Here is a 13,396-nt window from a genome sequence, read left to right on the forward strand (position 1 = left end):
GTCATGGTCTTAAGATGGATGCTGTATGGAATCTAGTCCTGGAGTCACATTTCAGTAAGAATGGCTTATCTCACTGGGTCAGCTGCAGATGAGTGAACATTGGAGGGAGAGCTAACCTGCAAGGGGTTAGTACATTCTGGCACACTTGCTGTTATTTTCTCACTGGTTCTGATGCCTATGTGGCTGTAACTCATGATGCTAAAGTATGGGTATCTAGTCTGTGCAATAACCTTGCAATAATACAGTTGTACAGCTCCTCTGCTGTCACTCACTAATGAATTGCACTTAAGAGCACTTCTATAACTAATAACAGGAACGTCATCTTCACCTCTGCCTTCTGACTCCTAAGTGGACATTGAACTCCTGAACACTACCTCACTTTTTTAATATTCTGTTTTTGCATGTTAAGGGCCCCTGCTCTGATACCTGGCAGGGTATGCATTTGCAGCTTCCCACCAACCTTTTCATTCCTTTTATGTTAAGATAAAGATATTTTTTAAAGATAAGCTTTATTTGTCACATGAACATTGAATCAGTGGAATGTGTCACCATGCTTCTAGCCCTAAATGCACATCTTTGAAATGTGGGAGGAAACCTACATGTAACAGTACAAACTCCTTACTGACAGCATCAGGAACTGAATCCTGATCTTGCAAGTGCACTGTAAAAGTGTTACACTAACTGTGATCTCTGGCAGATGCTTTTAACATACTTTTACCCCGTGGTCCCCATGTGCTACTGAGCTGCAAGGAAACAATATGGGCGATATGAGTCAGCTGCACCTTTCCTCATTCCCTGTCATGCACTGTTGAACTTGAAATAACCTACCAAATCATACCAAATAACACACAAAACCTAAAATAACACTAACATATAGTAAAAGCAGAAATAATCTATGTACAGTGTAGTTTCACTTAACAGAATGGGAAGATTAAACCAAAGCCGATTTGTAGGAAAAAAGTCACGTACATGCACGCACGCACAGGTGCCTGCCTAGGCTTCATGATCATGGTAGTCTTTCTCGGGGTAAACACAAATGTCCTGTATTTGACTGCTACTTTTGTCCCTTCTTTGGGAGTGAGAAAGTTGGCAACCCTAATTGAACACCCCCTCTCTCCTCTACCCCCCCCCCAGTCAGCTGGTCAGCAAGAAATGGTCTGCCGTGCAAAAAAAGTTGGGGAACCCTGCTTTTACCTATACCAATTATCAAATGATGACTAGCTCCTTTGGGCGCGCACACATTCCAGTGCTTAGTAAGGGACATCACTTGCTGTACTGCATATGTGACTGGTTAGATAGAATAACTGGATGGTTTTGAGATGTTAGTACAGTATTTAGTTTGAGATGGGTCATTGGAGTTATGAAGCATCAACTCTACCATCTGAGCCATTGTGCTGTCATGTTCTCTCATAAAATGGATTATAGAAACATAGAAAATAGGTGCCCTTTGAGCCCGCACCACCATTTATTATGATCATGGCTGATCATCCAACTCAGAACCCAGCCTTCCCTCCATACCCCCTGACCCCTGTAGCCACAAGGGCCATATCTAACTTCCTTTTAAACATAGCTAATGAACTGGCCTCAACAGTTTGCTGTGGCAGAGAATTCCACAGATTCACCACTCTCTGTGTGAAGAAGTTTTTCCTAACCTCGGTCCTAAAAGGCTTCCCCTCTATCCTCAAACTGTGACCCCTCGTTCTAGACCTCCCCAACATCGGGAACAATCTTCCCGCATCTAGCCTGTCCAATCCCTTTAGGATCTTAGACGTTTCAATCAGATCCCCCCTCAATCTTCTAAATTCCAATGAGTACAAGCCCAGTTCATCCAGTCTTTCTTCATATGAAAGACCTGCCATCCCAGGAATCAATCTGGTGAACCTTCTTTGTACTCCCTCTATGGCAAAGATGTCTTTCCTCAGATTAGGGGACCAAAACTGCACACAATACTCCAGGTGTGGTCTCACCAAGGCCTTGTACAACTGCAGTAGTACGTCCCTGCTCCTGTACTCGAATCCTCTCGCTATAAATGCCAGCATACCGTTCGCCTTTTTCACCGCCTGCTGTACCTGCATGCCCACTTTCAATGACTGGTGTATAATGACACCCAGGTCTCGTTGCACCTCCCCTTTTCCTAATCGGCCACCATTCAGATAATAATCTGTTTTCCTATTTTTGCCACCAAAGTGGATAACTTCACATTTATCCACATTAAATTGCATCTGCCATGAGTTTGCCCACTCACCCAACCTATCCAAGTCACCCTGCATCCTCTTAGCATCTTCCTCACTGCTAACACTGCCACCCAGCTTCGTGTCATCCGCAAACTTGGAGATGCTGCATTTAATTCCCTCATCCAAGTCATTAATATATATTGTAAACAACTGGGGTCCCAGCACTGAGCCTTGCGGTACCCCACTAGTCACCGCCTGCCATTCTGAAAAGGTCCCGTTTATTCCCACTCTTTGCTTCCTGTCTGCTAACCAATTCTCCACCCACACCAATACCTTACCCCCAATACCGTGTGCTTTAAGTTTGCACACTAATCTCCTGTGTGGGACCTTGTCAAAAGCCTTTTGAAAATCCAAATATACCACATCCACTGGTTCTCCCCTATCCACTCTACTAGTTACATCCTCAAAAAATTCTATGAGATTCGTCAGACATGATTTTCCTTTCACAAATCCATGCTGACTTTGTCCGATCATTTCACCGCTTTCCAAATGTGCTGTTATCACATCCTTGATAACTGACTCCAGCAGTTTCCCCACCACCGACGTTAGGCTAACCGGCCTATAATTCCCCGGTTTCTCTCTCCCTCCTTTTTTAAAAAGTGGGGTTACATTAGCCACCCTCCAATCCTCAGGAACTAGTCCAGAATCTAACGAGTTTTGAAAAATTATCACTAATGCATCCACTATTTCTTGGGCCACTTCCTTAAGCACTCTGGGATGCAGACCATCTGGCCCTGGGGATTTATCTGCCTTCAATCCCTTCAATTTACCTAACACCACTTCCCTACTAACATGTATTTCGCTCAGTTCCTCCATCTCACTGGACCCTCTGTCCCTTACTATTTCTGGAAGATTATTTATGTCCTCCTTAGTGAAGACAGAACCAAAGTAATTATTCAATTGGTCTGCCATGTCCTTGCTCCCCATAATCAATTCACCTGTTTCTGTTTGCAGGGGACCTACATTTGTCTTTATCAGTCTTTTCCTTTTTACATATCTATAAAAGCTTTTACAGTCCGTTTTTATGTTCTCTGCCAGTTTTCTCTCATAATCTTTTTTCCCCTTCCTAATTAAGCCCTTTGTCCTCCTCTGCTGAACTCTGAATTTCTCCCAGTCCTCAGGTGAGCCACTTTCTCTGGCTAATTTGTATGCTTCTTCTTTGGAATTGATACTATCCCTAATTTCTCTTGTCAGCCACGGGTGCACTACCTTCCTTGATTTATTCTTTTGCCAAACTGGGATGAACAATTGTTGTAGTTCATCCATGCAACCTTTAAATGCCTGCCATTGCATATCCACCGTCAATCCTTGAAGTGTCATTTGCCAGTCTATCTTAGCTAATTCACGTCTCATACCTTCAAAGTTACCCCTCTTTAAGTTCAGAACCTTTGTTTCTGAATTAACTACGTCACTCTCCATGTTAATGAAGAATTCCACCATATTATGGTCACTCTTACCCAAGGGGCCTCTCACGACAAGATCGCTAATTAACCCTTCCTCATTGCTCAAAACCCAGTCCAGAATAGCCTGCTCTCTAGTCGGTTCCTCGACATGTTGGTTCAAAAAACCATCCCGCATACATTCCAAGAAATCCTCTTCCTCAGCACCTTTACCAATTTGGTTCACCCAGTCTACATGTAGATTGAAGTCACCCATTATAACTGCTGTTCCTTTATTGCACACATTTCTAATTTCCTGTTTAATACCATCTCCGACCTCACTGCTACTGTTAGGTGGCCTGTACACAACTCCCACCAGCGTCTTCTGCCCCTTAGTGTTACGCAGCTCTACCCATATCGATTCCACATCTTCCCGGCTTATGTCCTTCCTTTCTATTGCGTTAATTATGCATGTAAGATGGGGACTGTAGCGTAGTGGTTAGCACAGCGCTTGACAGTATGGGTGACTGGGGTTCAGATCCTGCTGCTGCCTGTAAGGAGTTTGTATGTTCTCGCCATGACTGCATAGGTTTCCTCTGGATGTTCCGGTTTCCTACAGTCAAAGATGTACTGGTTGGTAGGTTAATTGGTCATTGTAAATTGTCCCGTTGTTAGGCTAGGGTTAAATTGGCTAGGCTCTATATCTTCAAGTAAATAAATACTCTTAAATTTCTCTTAAACCTTGCAGTCAAACCAGCATCTACCACTTAGGCTGGCAGTTCGTTCCACACACACCATCCTTTAAGTGAGAAAGATCCCCCTCAAGTTCCCCTTAAATATTTCACCTTTCACTCTTATGACCCCTAGATGTGAGGGAAAGTGGAAGAGCAAAGCAATCGGCTGTTCATCATATCCAGGATCAAAGACTAGTTATTGGGATTATGTGGGAAAATAATCTGAGGTTCGAGGACATGCAAAGGAACTTGCGTTTTGTTTCACAAATGAGAAAATCTGCGGATGCTGAAAATAATGGCTGAAGGGTCTCGGCCCGAAATGTAGACTGTCTTTTCCATAGATGCTGCCCGGCCTGCTGAGTTCCTCCTGCATTTCGTTTGTTCTTCCCTCTGTTCTTAAATGATCTTGTGCTGGGCTTTAAATACCCAGAGCTGCATGGAGCTTGATGGTGGATGCAGTATTTAATTCCAAATACTTCGTTCTTTCAACCACTGGAGTTGATGCTGTGTAGCCACTGGAAAGACTGGGTGAACAGCTCATCCTTGGTGAGTAAATTTGCCTTGTGCTTAAGAAAATGAGGTGATCTGCTTGAGAAATGGAAGGGGATTTACTGAGGTGAATTCACAATAGGGGTCATTGTCCCAGTTCAAAGGTCAACCATTCCAGTTCAGTGGGTGCCACAGTACTGTAGCAGTTAGTGCAAATCTATTACAGCTCAGAGCATTCTGGAGTTTGAAGTTCAATTTCAGAGCTGTAAGTAAGGAGTTTTGTACATTCTCCCCATGAACTGGGTGGGTTTCCTCCCACAGTCCAAAGACATACTGGTTTGTAGGTTAATTGTAAATTGTCCAATGATTAGGCTAAGGTTAAATAGGTGGGTTGCTCGGCAGTGTGGCTCCTTGGACAGGAAGGGCCTGATCTGTACTGTAAAAATAAATATACAAATGGATAAATTTCAAGTTTGAAATGGAAAATGTTCATGCAGAACACCATAAATCTAGTTCACTGTCCTCGGTAGCAGTCCATTATTGATTATATTTCAGCACAGAAATTCATGGATTTGTGGATTTACAGAGAAACTTGGAGATTAGATGGGAAATGGGCTTGAGAGACATTCATAATCTATACATGGAAGACAGACAGGCTACAGAGGGCTGTAGACTAAGTCAGGTCCATCTCGTGCACAAATCTCCCCACCACTGAGGACATCTTCAAAAGGTAGTGCCTCAAGAAGGTGAGATCCATCATTAAGAACCCTCACCATCCCAGACACCACCTCTTCTCATCACTACCACCAGGGAGGAGGTACAGGAGCCTGAAGACCCAAATTCAATGATTAAGTGCTTCTTCCCTTCACCATCAGATGTCTGAATGGTTCATAAGCCTATGAACATTAACTTATTGTTCCTTTTATTTTGCATTACTTATTTGTTTAGTGTGCTGAACAAGTGCATTTATAAATAATAGTGCCCTGCTGTACCACTTCTTCTGACAGCTTGTGCCATGTCCTCGAAAGGACCTTCACCCTCTGGGACATGCCCTCTTCTCATTACTACCATTGGGGAGGAAGTTCAGGAGCCTGAAGACTCATATCCAATGATTCAGGAATAGCTTTCTTTTTATTGTTATTTCAGTTTTTTCCACTAATTTATAGTAATTTTGTCTCTGCGCTGCCGCAAAACAGCTCCAACGTTATATAGAACAGTGATGATAAATCCGATTCCAGTCCAGCAATCCTTTGTTTCAGTGACCAGAGAAAAATGGAAATAGAGATCAGTGCTGGGTATAAATCAGACCAGTGTAAGACCAGTTTTGATATTTTTACTTACAGCAAAAAGCAATATACTACACAATTAAACAGACCTCCCAATCACATTAGATGGTGGGATGGAGATACATATCTACCAAAGGAGGTGTAAGGTGCTCCATCCCTCCACTAGCCTGGCAAGGTGTAGCACCTGCTAAGCACCCCTCCCCTCTCTCTCCCCCCACCCCAATCAGGATCACATGAAGCATGGGAGCAGGTGGTGGATATCACAAGTCCTGGCTATGCGACCACTGACGTCAGACAGAGTATTAATAATGGCTGGGGTCACCCGTCTCGTAAAGACACTGCCCAGAAGAAGGCAATGGCAAACCACTTCTGTAGAAAAATTTGCCAAGATCAATCATTGTCATGGAAAGACCATGATTGCCCACGTCATAAGACATGACACATAATGATGTCATACGACACAGCACATAATGATGATGTCATACGACACAGCACATAGCGATGATGTCATACGACACAGCACATAGCGATGATGATTTTCAATCATATTCATCGGCATTTCTATCCACTCTAGTGTGCTTACTTCAAAAACATTTTGTACGGTTCTTGCAAATATTAATAAAATTATCATTGAGTCCAACTTCATAGTTCTTAAAAAAGGTTTTCGGCATTTCAGCAACTTGTTGAATTCATTTTCCAAGTTATTCCTTGCAACCAGCATCTTGATTTAATTTCAGACATGTGGACTCTCCACTGTTCCCCAATGAAGTTAAATTAAAAGGATTTAAAAAATATACACAGCATACTTTCACGGACATCGATGTATATTTACTGTCCTACACATTGTTGTTTTTCTAGTGATACAAACCGTTATTCAGCAAAAGCAGATTTTGATTAGGTAAACAATCAAGGATAATGATTTCGATCCTGATTTACTGTCATTTAAGTTATAGCGTCTTTATTCCACACACCCTCTGCGTGAATTCAAGGTCTTCTCCTTGGATTAAACACTTGTCAAATGTACAGACAACAAGTACAGACATGCAAGGACTTTACAAAGGATGGTAGAGCCACAAGGAGAAGTGTCCTGGCCGTTGAACGCGGGTCAGTCTTGTACCAGTATGTCAGCGGCATGGCCGAGGAAGTTACGAGCTGCAACAGCCTGTGCCTTTCATCTCGGCATTCACGTAGTCGTGGAGCTTGAACTTGGGGTCATTTGGTGATTTCATTGACCTATGTTTCAGTTCCCTGGAATAAAATACAGTTTGTTTATTGAGATACAGCATGGAACAGACTCTTCCGGCCGTGCCGCCCAGCAATTCCCCGATTTAATCCTAGCCTAATCACGGGATAGTTTACAATGACCAATTAACCTACCAACCGGAACCTCTTTGGACTGTGGGAGGAAACCCACGCGGACACGGGGAAAACGTTCAAACTCCTTACTGGCAGCGGCAGGAAGTGAACCCGGGTCGCCTGTACTCTTAAGCATTGTGCTAACCACTACGCTGCCGTGCCCCCCCAAAAATGCAATTGTATCACACTACTAATCTTACACCTCTATTAATACGCTATTATTTTTGAGTTGATTGGAGGATAGGGAGGGATTACAGACATAAATTTTTCACACAAGAGAGTGGTGAGTGCATGGAACGTCAAACGTCCTGCCAGGGGTGGTGGTAGAGGCAGATACATTAGGAGTATTTAAGGAATTCTTATCTAGGCATATGGATGATAGCAAATGGAGGATTATGAGGCAAAGGTCGGATTGATCTTAAGAGTATGTTAAGATGTCGTGGGCTGAAGGCACCCTATTGTTCTATGTTCTAACCCCACCATCCAGGCCAGGCTGTCTTCTTGCAGGAGGGACAAGAGCCTCAGGTCCACCCCACCCTGTTCAGGAACATTTATTGCCCTACAACCTTCGGGCTGACACAACATCATGGGCCAAAGGGCCTGTACTGTGCTTTAATGTTCTCTGCCCTGTCAACAATGAGGTGGACGAAATAAAGGCATAACACGGTGTAAGACACTTCTTCCACACAGAGGACGTGCTGTCAGGGGTGGCGACAGAGGCGGACACATTAGATAGGCGCATGGATAATAGAAAATGGAGGGCTATGTGGGAGGGAAGGGTTAGATTGTTCTTAGAATAGATTAAAGGGCCAGCACATCATCATGGGCCGAAGGGCCTTATGCTGTGTGCAATGTCCGATGTTCTACTAAGGGATTATAACCTATCGAGTGGTGTAGAGATTATGTTACTGGTCTACTGTCCAGAAATCTAAGCCACTAAAGCTGATACATGATTCCTGGTCCCATCATGGTTGAAGAGGAATATAAATGGAAGTTGTTGAACTTGGAATTTAACAAAAAGCTAGTAATGATAGTTATCAAACCACTAGATTTATTTCAAAACCCAATGGACTCATTATCTGTGTTGGAGAAGGGAATTTGCTCCATCTTTACCTGGTCTGGCGTACCTGTTATGTCAGATCTACCAAATGTGGTCGACTCTAAACTGCCTTCTCATTTTCAGAAGCAACTGGTTTGTTATTAAATGGCACCTATATCCATACACCATGATCAAACTATAGAACACACACTGATCCAGCCAGCTACAGAGAATGTCAAATATAGGGCCTCCAGATTATTCCCAGTATGCACACACGAGGGAAAGCAAAAGTAGGAAGATATGCAGGAGGGAGAGCTCCAGACTCTCGGATATCGGGACCAGGTCTGGTGCATGACTGGAGCAACACACCCACAGGGAGGTTCATTACTGTGGTTGCGAGATTGTGTTTCTCACTCTCTAGTTCTGGTACTGGTGTCATTACCTTTATTTTGTTTTTAAATTTGCATCTCTGTAAGATGGAGTTTAAAGAAGGTTTAGTTTTATCTGTCACAGGTATGTTAAAATGTGTCATTTGCATCAAATCCCAGCGCAGTACTGGAGGCAGTCTGCAAGTGTCACCACACTTCTGGTGCCAACTCACCTATGGACTGTGAGAGGAAACTGGAGCACCCAGAGGAAACCCACACGGTCACAGGGAGAACATCCAAACTCCTTACAGACAGTGGCAGGAATCAAACTCCGATCAGCGATGACTGGTGCTGTAAAGCGTTGAGCTATCCACTATGCTTCTGTGCCACACTGTATACGTATAATTCATTTTAAATTATGTTTGCCCTCATCTTGTACTGTGCTGCTCCTACAGAAAACTGAGATTCATGGCTTTTATACCTTGTGTTGCCTATGACAACACTACATTTGAATTCGGACATAAAATTGATGGAAGTCTGGGCACCGGCACATGGAAGAGGAGAATGTGGTGCATAAATAAGTCAGTGTTGGACAGGATTAGCTATTGAAGTAGCACCATATTACAACAAATCAAAGCAAAAAGGAACACAAATACAAATTTAGAAAGTGTATGCAAATAGTATTCCTTGAATGATTGGTGGACTGCAAGTGCAAACAGCTGCAAGGGAATGTGATAAGAGTGCCAAAAACAGAAATAAAGGTGCTTAATGTTCAGATATACAGTACCGTTCAGAAGTCTTAGGCATATATATATATAGCTATGGTGCTGAAGGCTTTTGCACTGTACTGTATTTGTCAGCATGAAGCAGAGAGTGAGATTGTAAATCGGACGGGAGCAAACGATGCTGGGAAAGACAAGAGTGGAGCCCCATGTGAGGGGTGTGGGACAGGGTGGAGAGGTGGTTTATTGATCATTATAGAATGTCTTTCTGGTGTTTCCTACTCCCTCCCCTCTCCCTTCCCCTTTTCCCAACCATGATTCCCCCTCTCCCTGCGTCATTCCCACTCTCAGTCCATAGTAGAGACCCATACCAGAATCAGATTTATCGTCATTCACATATGCCATGAAATGTGCTTCCTTTTGTTTGGAGCAGCTGTACAGCGCACTGCATAAAATTACTACAGTACTGTGTAAAAGTGTTTAGGCACCCCAGCTATCTGTATGTGCCTAAGACTTTTGCACAGTACTGTAAATTTTTCAGGAAAGACAGGGAAAGGGAAGGTAGGATAACAGTAGTAATTTGAGAGCAATTTGTTGTGTTGGGCAAAGAGATAGCCCTCCATAGGACAAGGAAGCGAATGTGATTGAAGTATGTTTACTGGCGAGTGATAAGAAGGATGTGGAAGCTTTAGAGAAGGTGCAGAGGAGATTTACCAAGATGCTGATTGGATCAGAGAGCGTGTCTTATGAGGTTAAGATGAGTGAGCTTTCTCTTTGGAGAAGAGGAGGATGAGAGGTGACTTGGTAGAGGTGTACAAGATTATGAGAGGCATAGATCGAGTGGATAGCCAGAGACTTTTTCCCAGGGTGGAAATGGCTAATATGAGGGGGGCATAAGGATTGGATTCGCAATAGCAAACTATTCCTGTAGAAAAATTTCCCAAGAACAGTCATGGTCCTGGAAAATCCACGATTGTCCAAGTGGTACAATACGGCACAAGATGAATGAATGACCGATCGGGGGAAAGTAGAAGGGAGATGTCAGAGATACACAGTGAGTGGTGGGTAAGTGGAACGTGCTGCCAGGGGTGGTGGTAGAGGCAGATACATTAGGAGCACTTAAGAAGCTGTTAGGTACATTGTTGATAGAAGGATGGAGGGCTATGTAGGAGGGAAGGGTTAGATTGATCTTGGAGTACGTTACAGGACTGACACAACATCATGGGTCAAAGAGTCTGTACCGTGCTGTAGTGTTTTATGTTCTATATTTTTATTGCCATTTACTAAAGAACAAGAACGCAAACGACATAGTAGTGGACGTATTAGTGGTGGAAGTAATGGAGAGGATGAAAACTGGTAGTTCTGTAGCATCCTGTTCAAGACTGTTCACAGTACCACCATTTGGGCTGCACTGTGGGGGAGGCACGGTAGCTTAGCGGCGACCACAACGCTTTGCGGCGCCAGCGATCAGTGATCGTGGCTTGATTCCCACCGCTGTCTGTAAGGAGATTTACGTTCTCTCCGTGACTGCGTGGGTTTCCTCTGGGTGCTTTGGTTTCCTCTGACATTCCAAAGACGATTAGGGTTAGGGTGAGTAAGTTGTAGACATGCTATGTTGGCACCAGAAACAGGTTGCCCCCAGACTATGTTGGTCTTCGACAAATATGATACACTTCACTGCATGTATCTACGTACATGTGTCAAATAAAGCTAATCTTTATCCTGATTGCTAAGGAGATTAAGGAAAGTGAGGCTTCCTCCCCCTCCCCATCTTAGTTGCGTGTTATAGGAGCAGCATTGAGAGCATCCTGACAAGCTGCGTCTCCTTCTGGTATGGGCGGGGAGCAGCCGAGCGTCCGACTGGAGATCCCCACAAAGGGCTATGGGAACGGCTGACAGGATCGTAAGAGTCTCTATCGGGAACATTTATCAGGAGTGCTGTGTACACAGGGCTATTTGTATTATCAAGGATCCCACCCATCCATCCAGCATCCTCCTTGATTTCCCACCATCACGCCGGAGACTCTGCCGCATTAAAAACAAGAATGGTTAGGATGGGAAACAGCCTTTTCCCTCAGGCCATTAGGCTTCTGAACTCCTGGCCGCATCACATTCCAAGTGTCACTGGTTACTCTGTTCTGTACCCTACAATATTTAATTTATGCACTTTAGTTTGTTTTCTTTATGTGTAATCTATCTGTAGATTTCATCCTTACTTTCATATGTTATGTGTACTACTGTGCTTTACACCCTGGTTTGGAGAAATGTTGTGTCGTTTGACAGTATAGTTAACTGACAATAAACTTGACTTGATTTTCAAAGTAATTATAGATGGGCAATAAAAGCTGGCTTTATCACTGGGATTTATAGCTTGTTAATCAATTATAAAACTCATCCTTTGAAATGACAGACCAAACTTTACGAATCCCCTTGCACAACTTACTTTGCAATGGCCATAAATGCCAGCTCAACATTTAGGCCTGTTTTGGCACTTGTTTCCATAAAGGGCACACCGTATTCCTGGAAGAAAATTAATCTTGATCAGTCATACTGCTGAGTGCATTCGCCCACCCTACCAGGTCAAGAAGTCTGAATCACTCTCGCACTGCCACACAGGAACCTGCGGAGATAATTCACGCTCTTGAGCTCATGACATCGTTCAATGAGGTCACGGCTGACACTCATTCCCCTCAGACTCTTGTTCAGAGGTGCATCATCAAATTCAGGTTACAATTAATAACTGACTCAAACTCAGTCACCATTGTGGAAACGTTTCAGCTTTCCTGCACCTTTACCCCATCTATATCCCTCAGAATTTTGTAGACCTGTGTACAGTTTTGTAACAGAATTTTGTGTATTTTGCACACTCTGCTTTAGAAAGCAATCAACTTCCTAACAGCATCGACTGCCACCACAGCCTCTCTGAACACACTACTGCTCTACACCATTACTCGGGCTAGGATTTTGTCACCGAAAATTTGGAACTTAATCACGTGGACATTTGTTCAATGTCATTGAAAACCGGACTGAGGTGGAATAAAGGCACAAGAGAGGTTTGCACAGATGCACATTTACACAAGGGGTTTCATAAAAAGGATATTTAGACCTTCATATCTAAGATACCTTCATCGATTGAGTACCCTCATAAGGACACCCTATTCAGTGGAAGGCACAGTCAGAGCTCAGGACTGTAGCAATGGCTCCCATAACGTTGGGCAATCCAGCCAGACAAAATATATAAAAAGCAAGTTTTCAAATAATAAGGATTAGCAGAATTTACAATGACCGTGACACTCCCAACATCAGTGCCTAAACCACTCTTTGTCTTATTTCTGATCCTCCGCATCTACAAATTCAGAAACAAAGGTTCTGAACTTAAAGAGGGGTAACTTTGAAGGTATGAGACGTGAATTAGCTAAGATAGACTGGCAAATGACACTTAAAGGATTGACGGTGGATATGCAATGGCAAGCATTTAAAGGTTGCATGGATGAACTACAACAATTGTTCATCCCAGTTTGGCAAAAGAATAAATCAAGGAAGGTAGTGCACCCGTGGCTGACAAGAGAAATTAGGGATAGTATCAATTCCAAAGAAGAAGCATACAAATTAGCCAGAGAAAGTGGCTCACCTGAGGACTGGGAGAAATTCAGAGTTCAGCAGAGGAGGACAAAGGGCTTAATTAGGAAGGGGAAAAAAGATTATGAGAGAAAACTGGCAGGGAACATAAAAACGGACTGTAAAAGCTTTTATAGATATGTGAAAAGGAAAAGACTGGTAAAGACAAAT

At 43.3% G+C, this 13,396-nt stretch overlaps 1 protein-coding gene across 1 annotated transcript in view; it reads right to left on the minus strand.

Moving 5' to 3' along the window:
* Positions 1–5,857: 5,857 nt before the first annotated feature.
* The window catches only part of LOC134351405 (ras-related protein Rab-26-like), a 441,889-nt gene continuing 434,350 nt past the window's right edge, over positions 5,858–13,396 (minus strand). The window contains exons 8-9 of the mRNA XM_063057505.1: positions 12,051–12,127; positions 5,858–7,370 (exon numbers count right to left, since the gene is read on the minus strand). Coding sequence (XP_062913575.1) covers positions 7,268–7,370; positions 12,051–12,127 — 180 coding nt within the window. The 3' untranslated portion in view covers positions 5,858–7,267. The remainder of the gene's footprint in view (positions 7,371–12,050; positions 12,128–13,396) is intronic.

This window comes from Mobula hypostoma, chromosome 9 (genome assembly GCF_963921235.1).
Source record: "Mobula hypostoma chromosome 9, sMobHyp1.1, whole genome shotgun sequence".
Classification (NCBI taxonomy): domain Eukaryota; kingdom Metazoa; phylum Chordata; class Chondrichthyes; order Myliobatiformes; family Myliobatidae; genus Mobula; species Mobula hypostoma.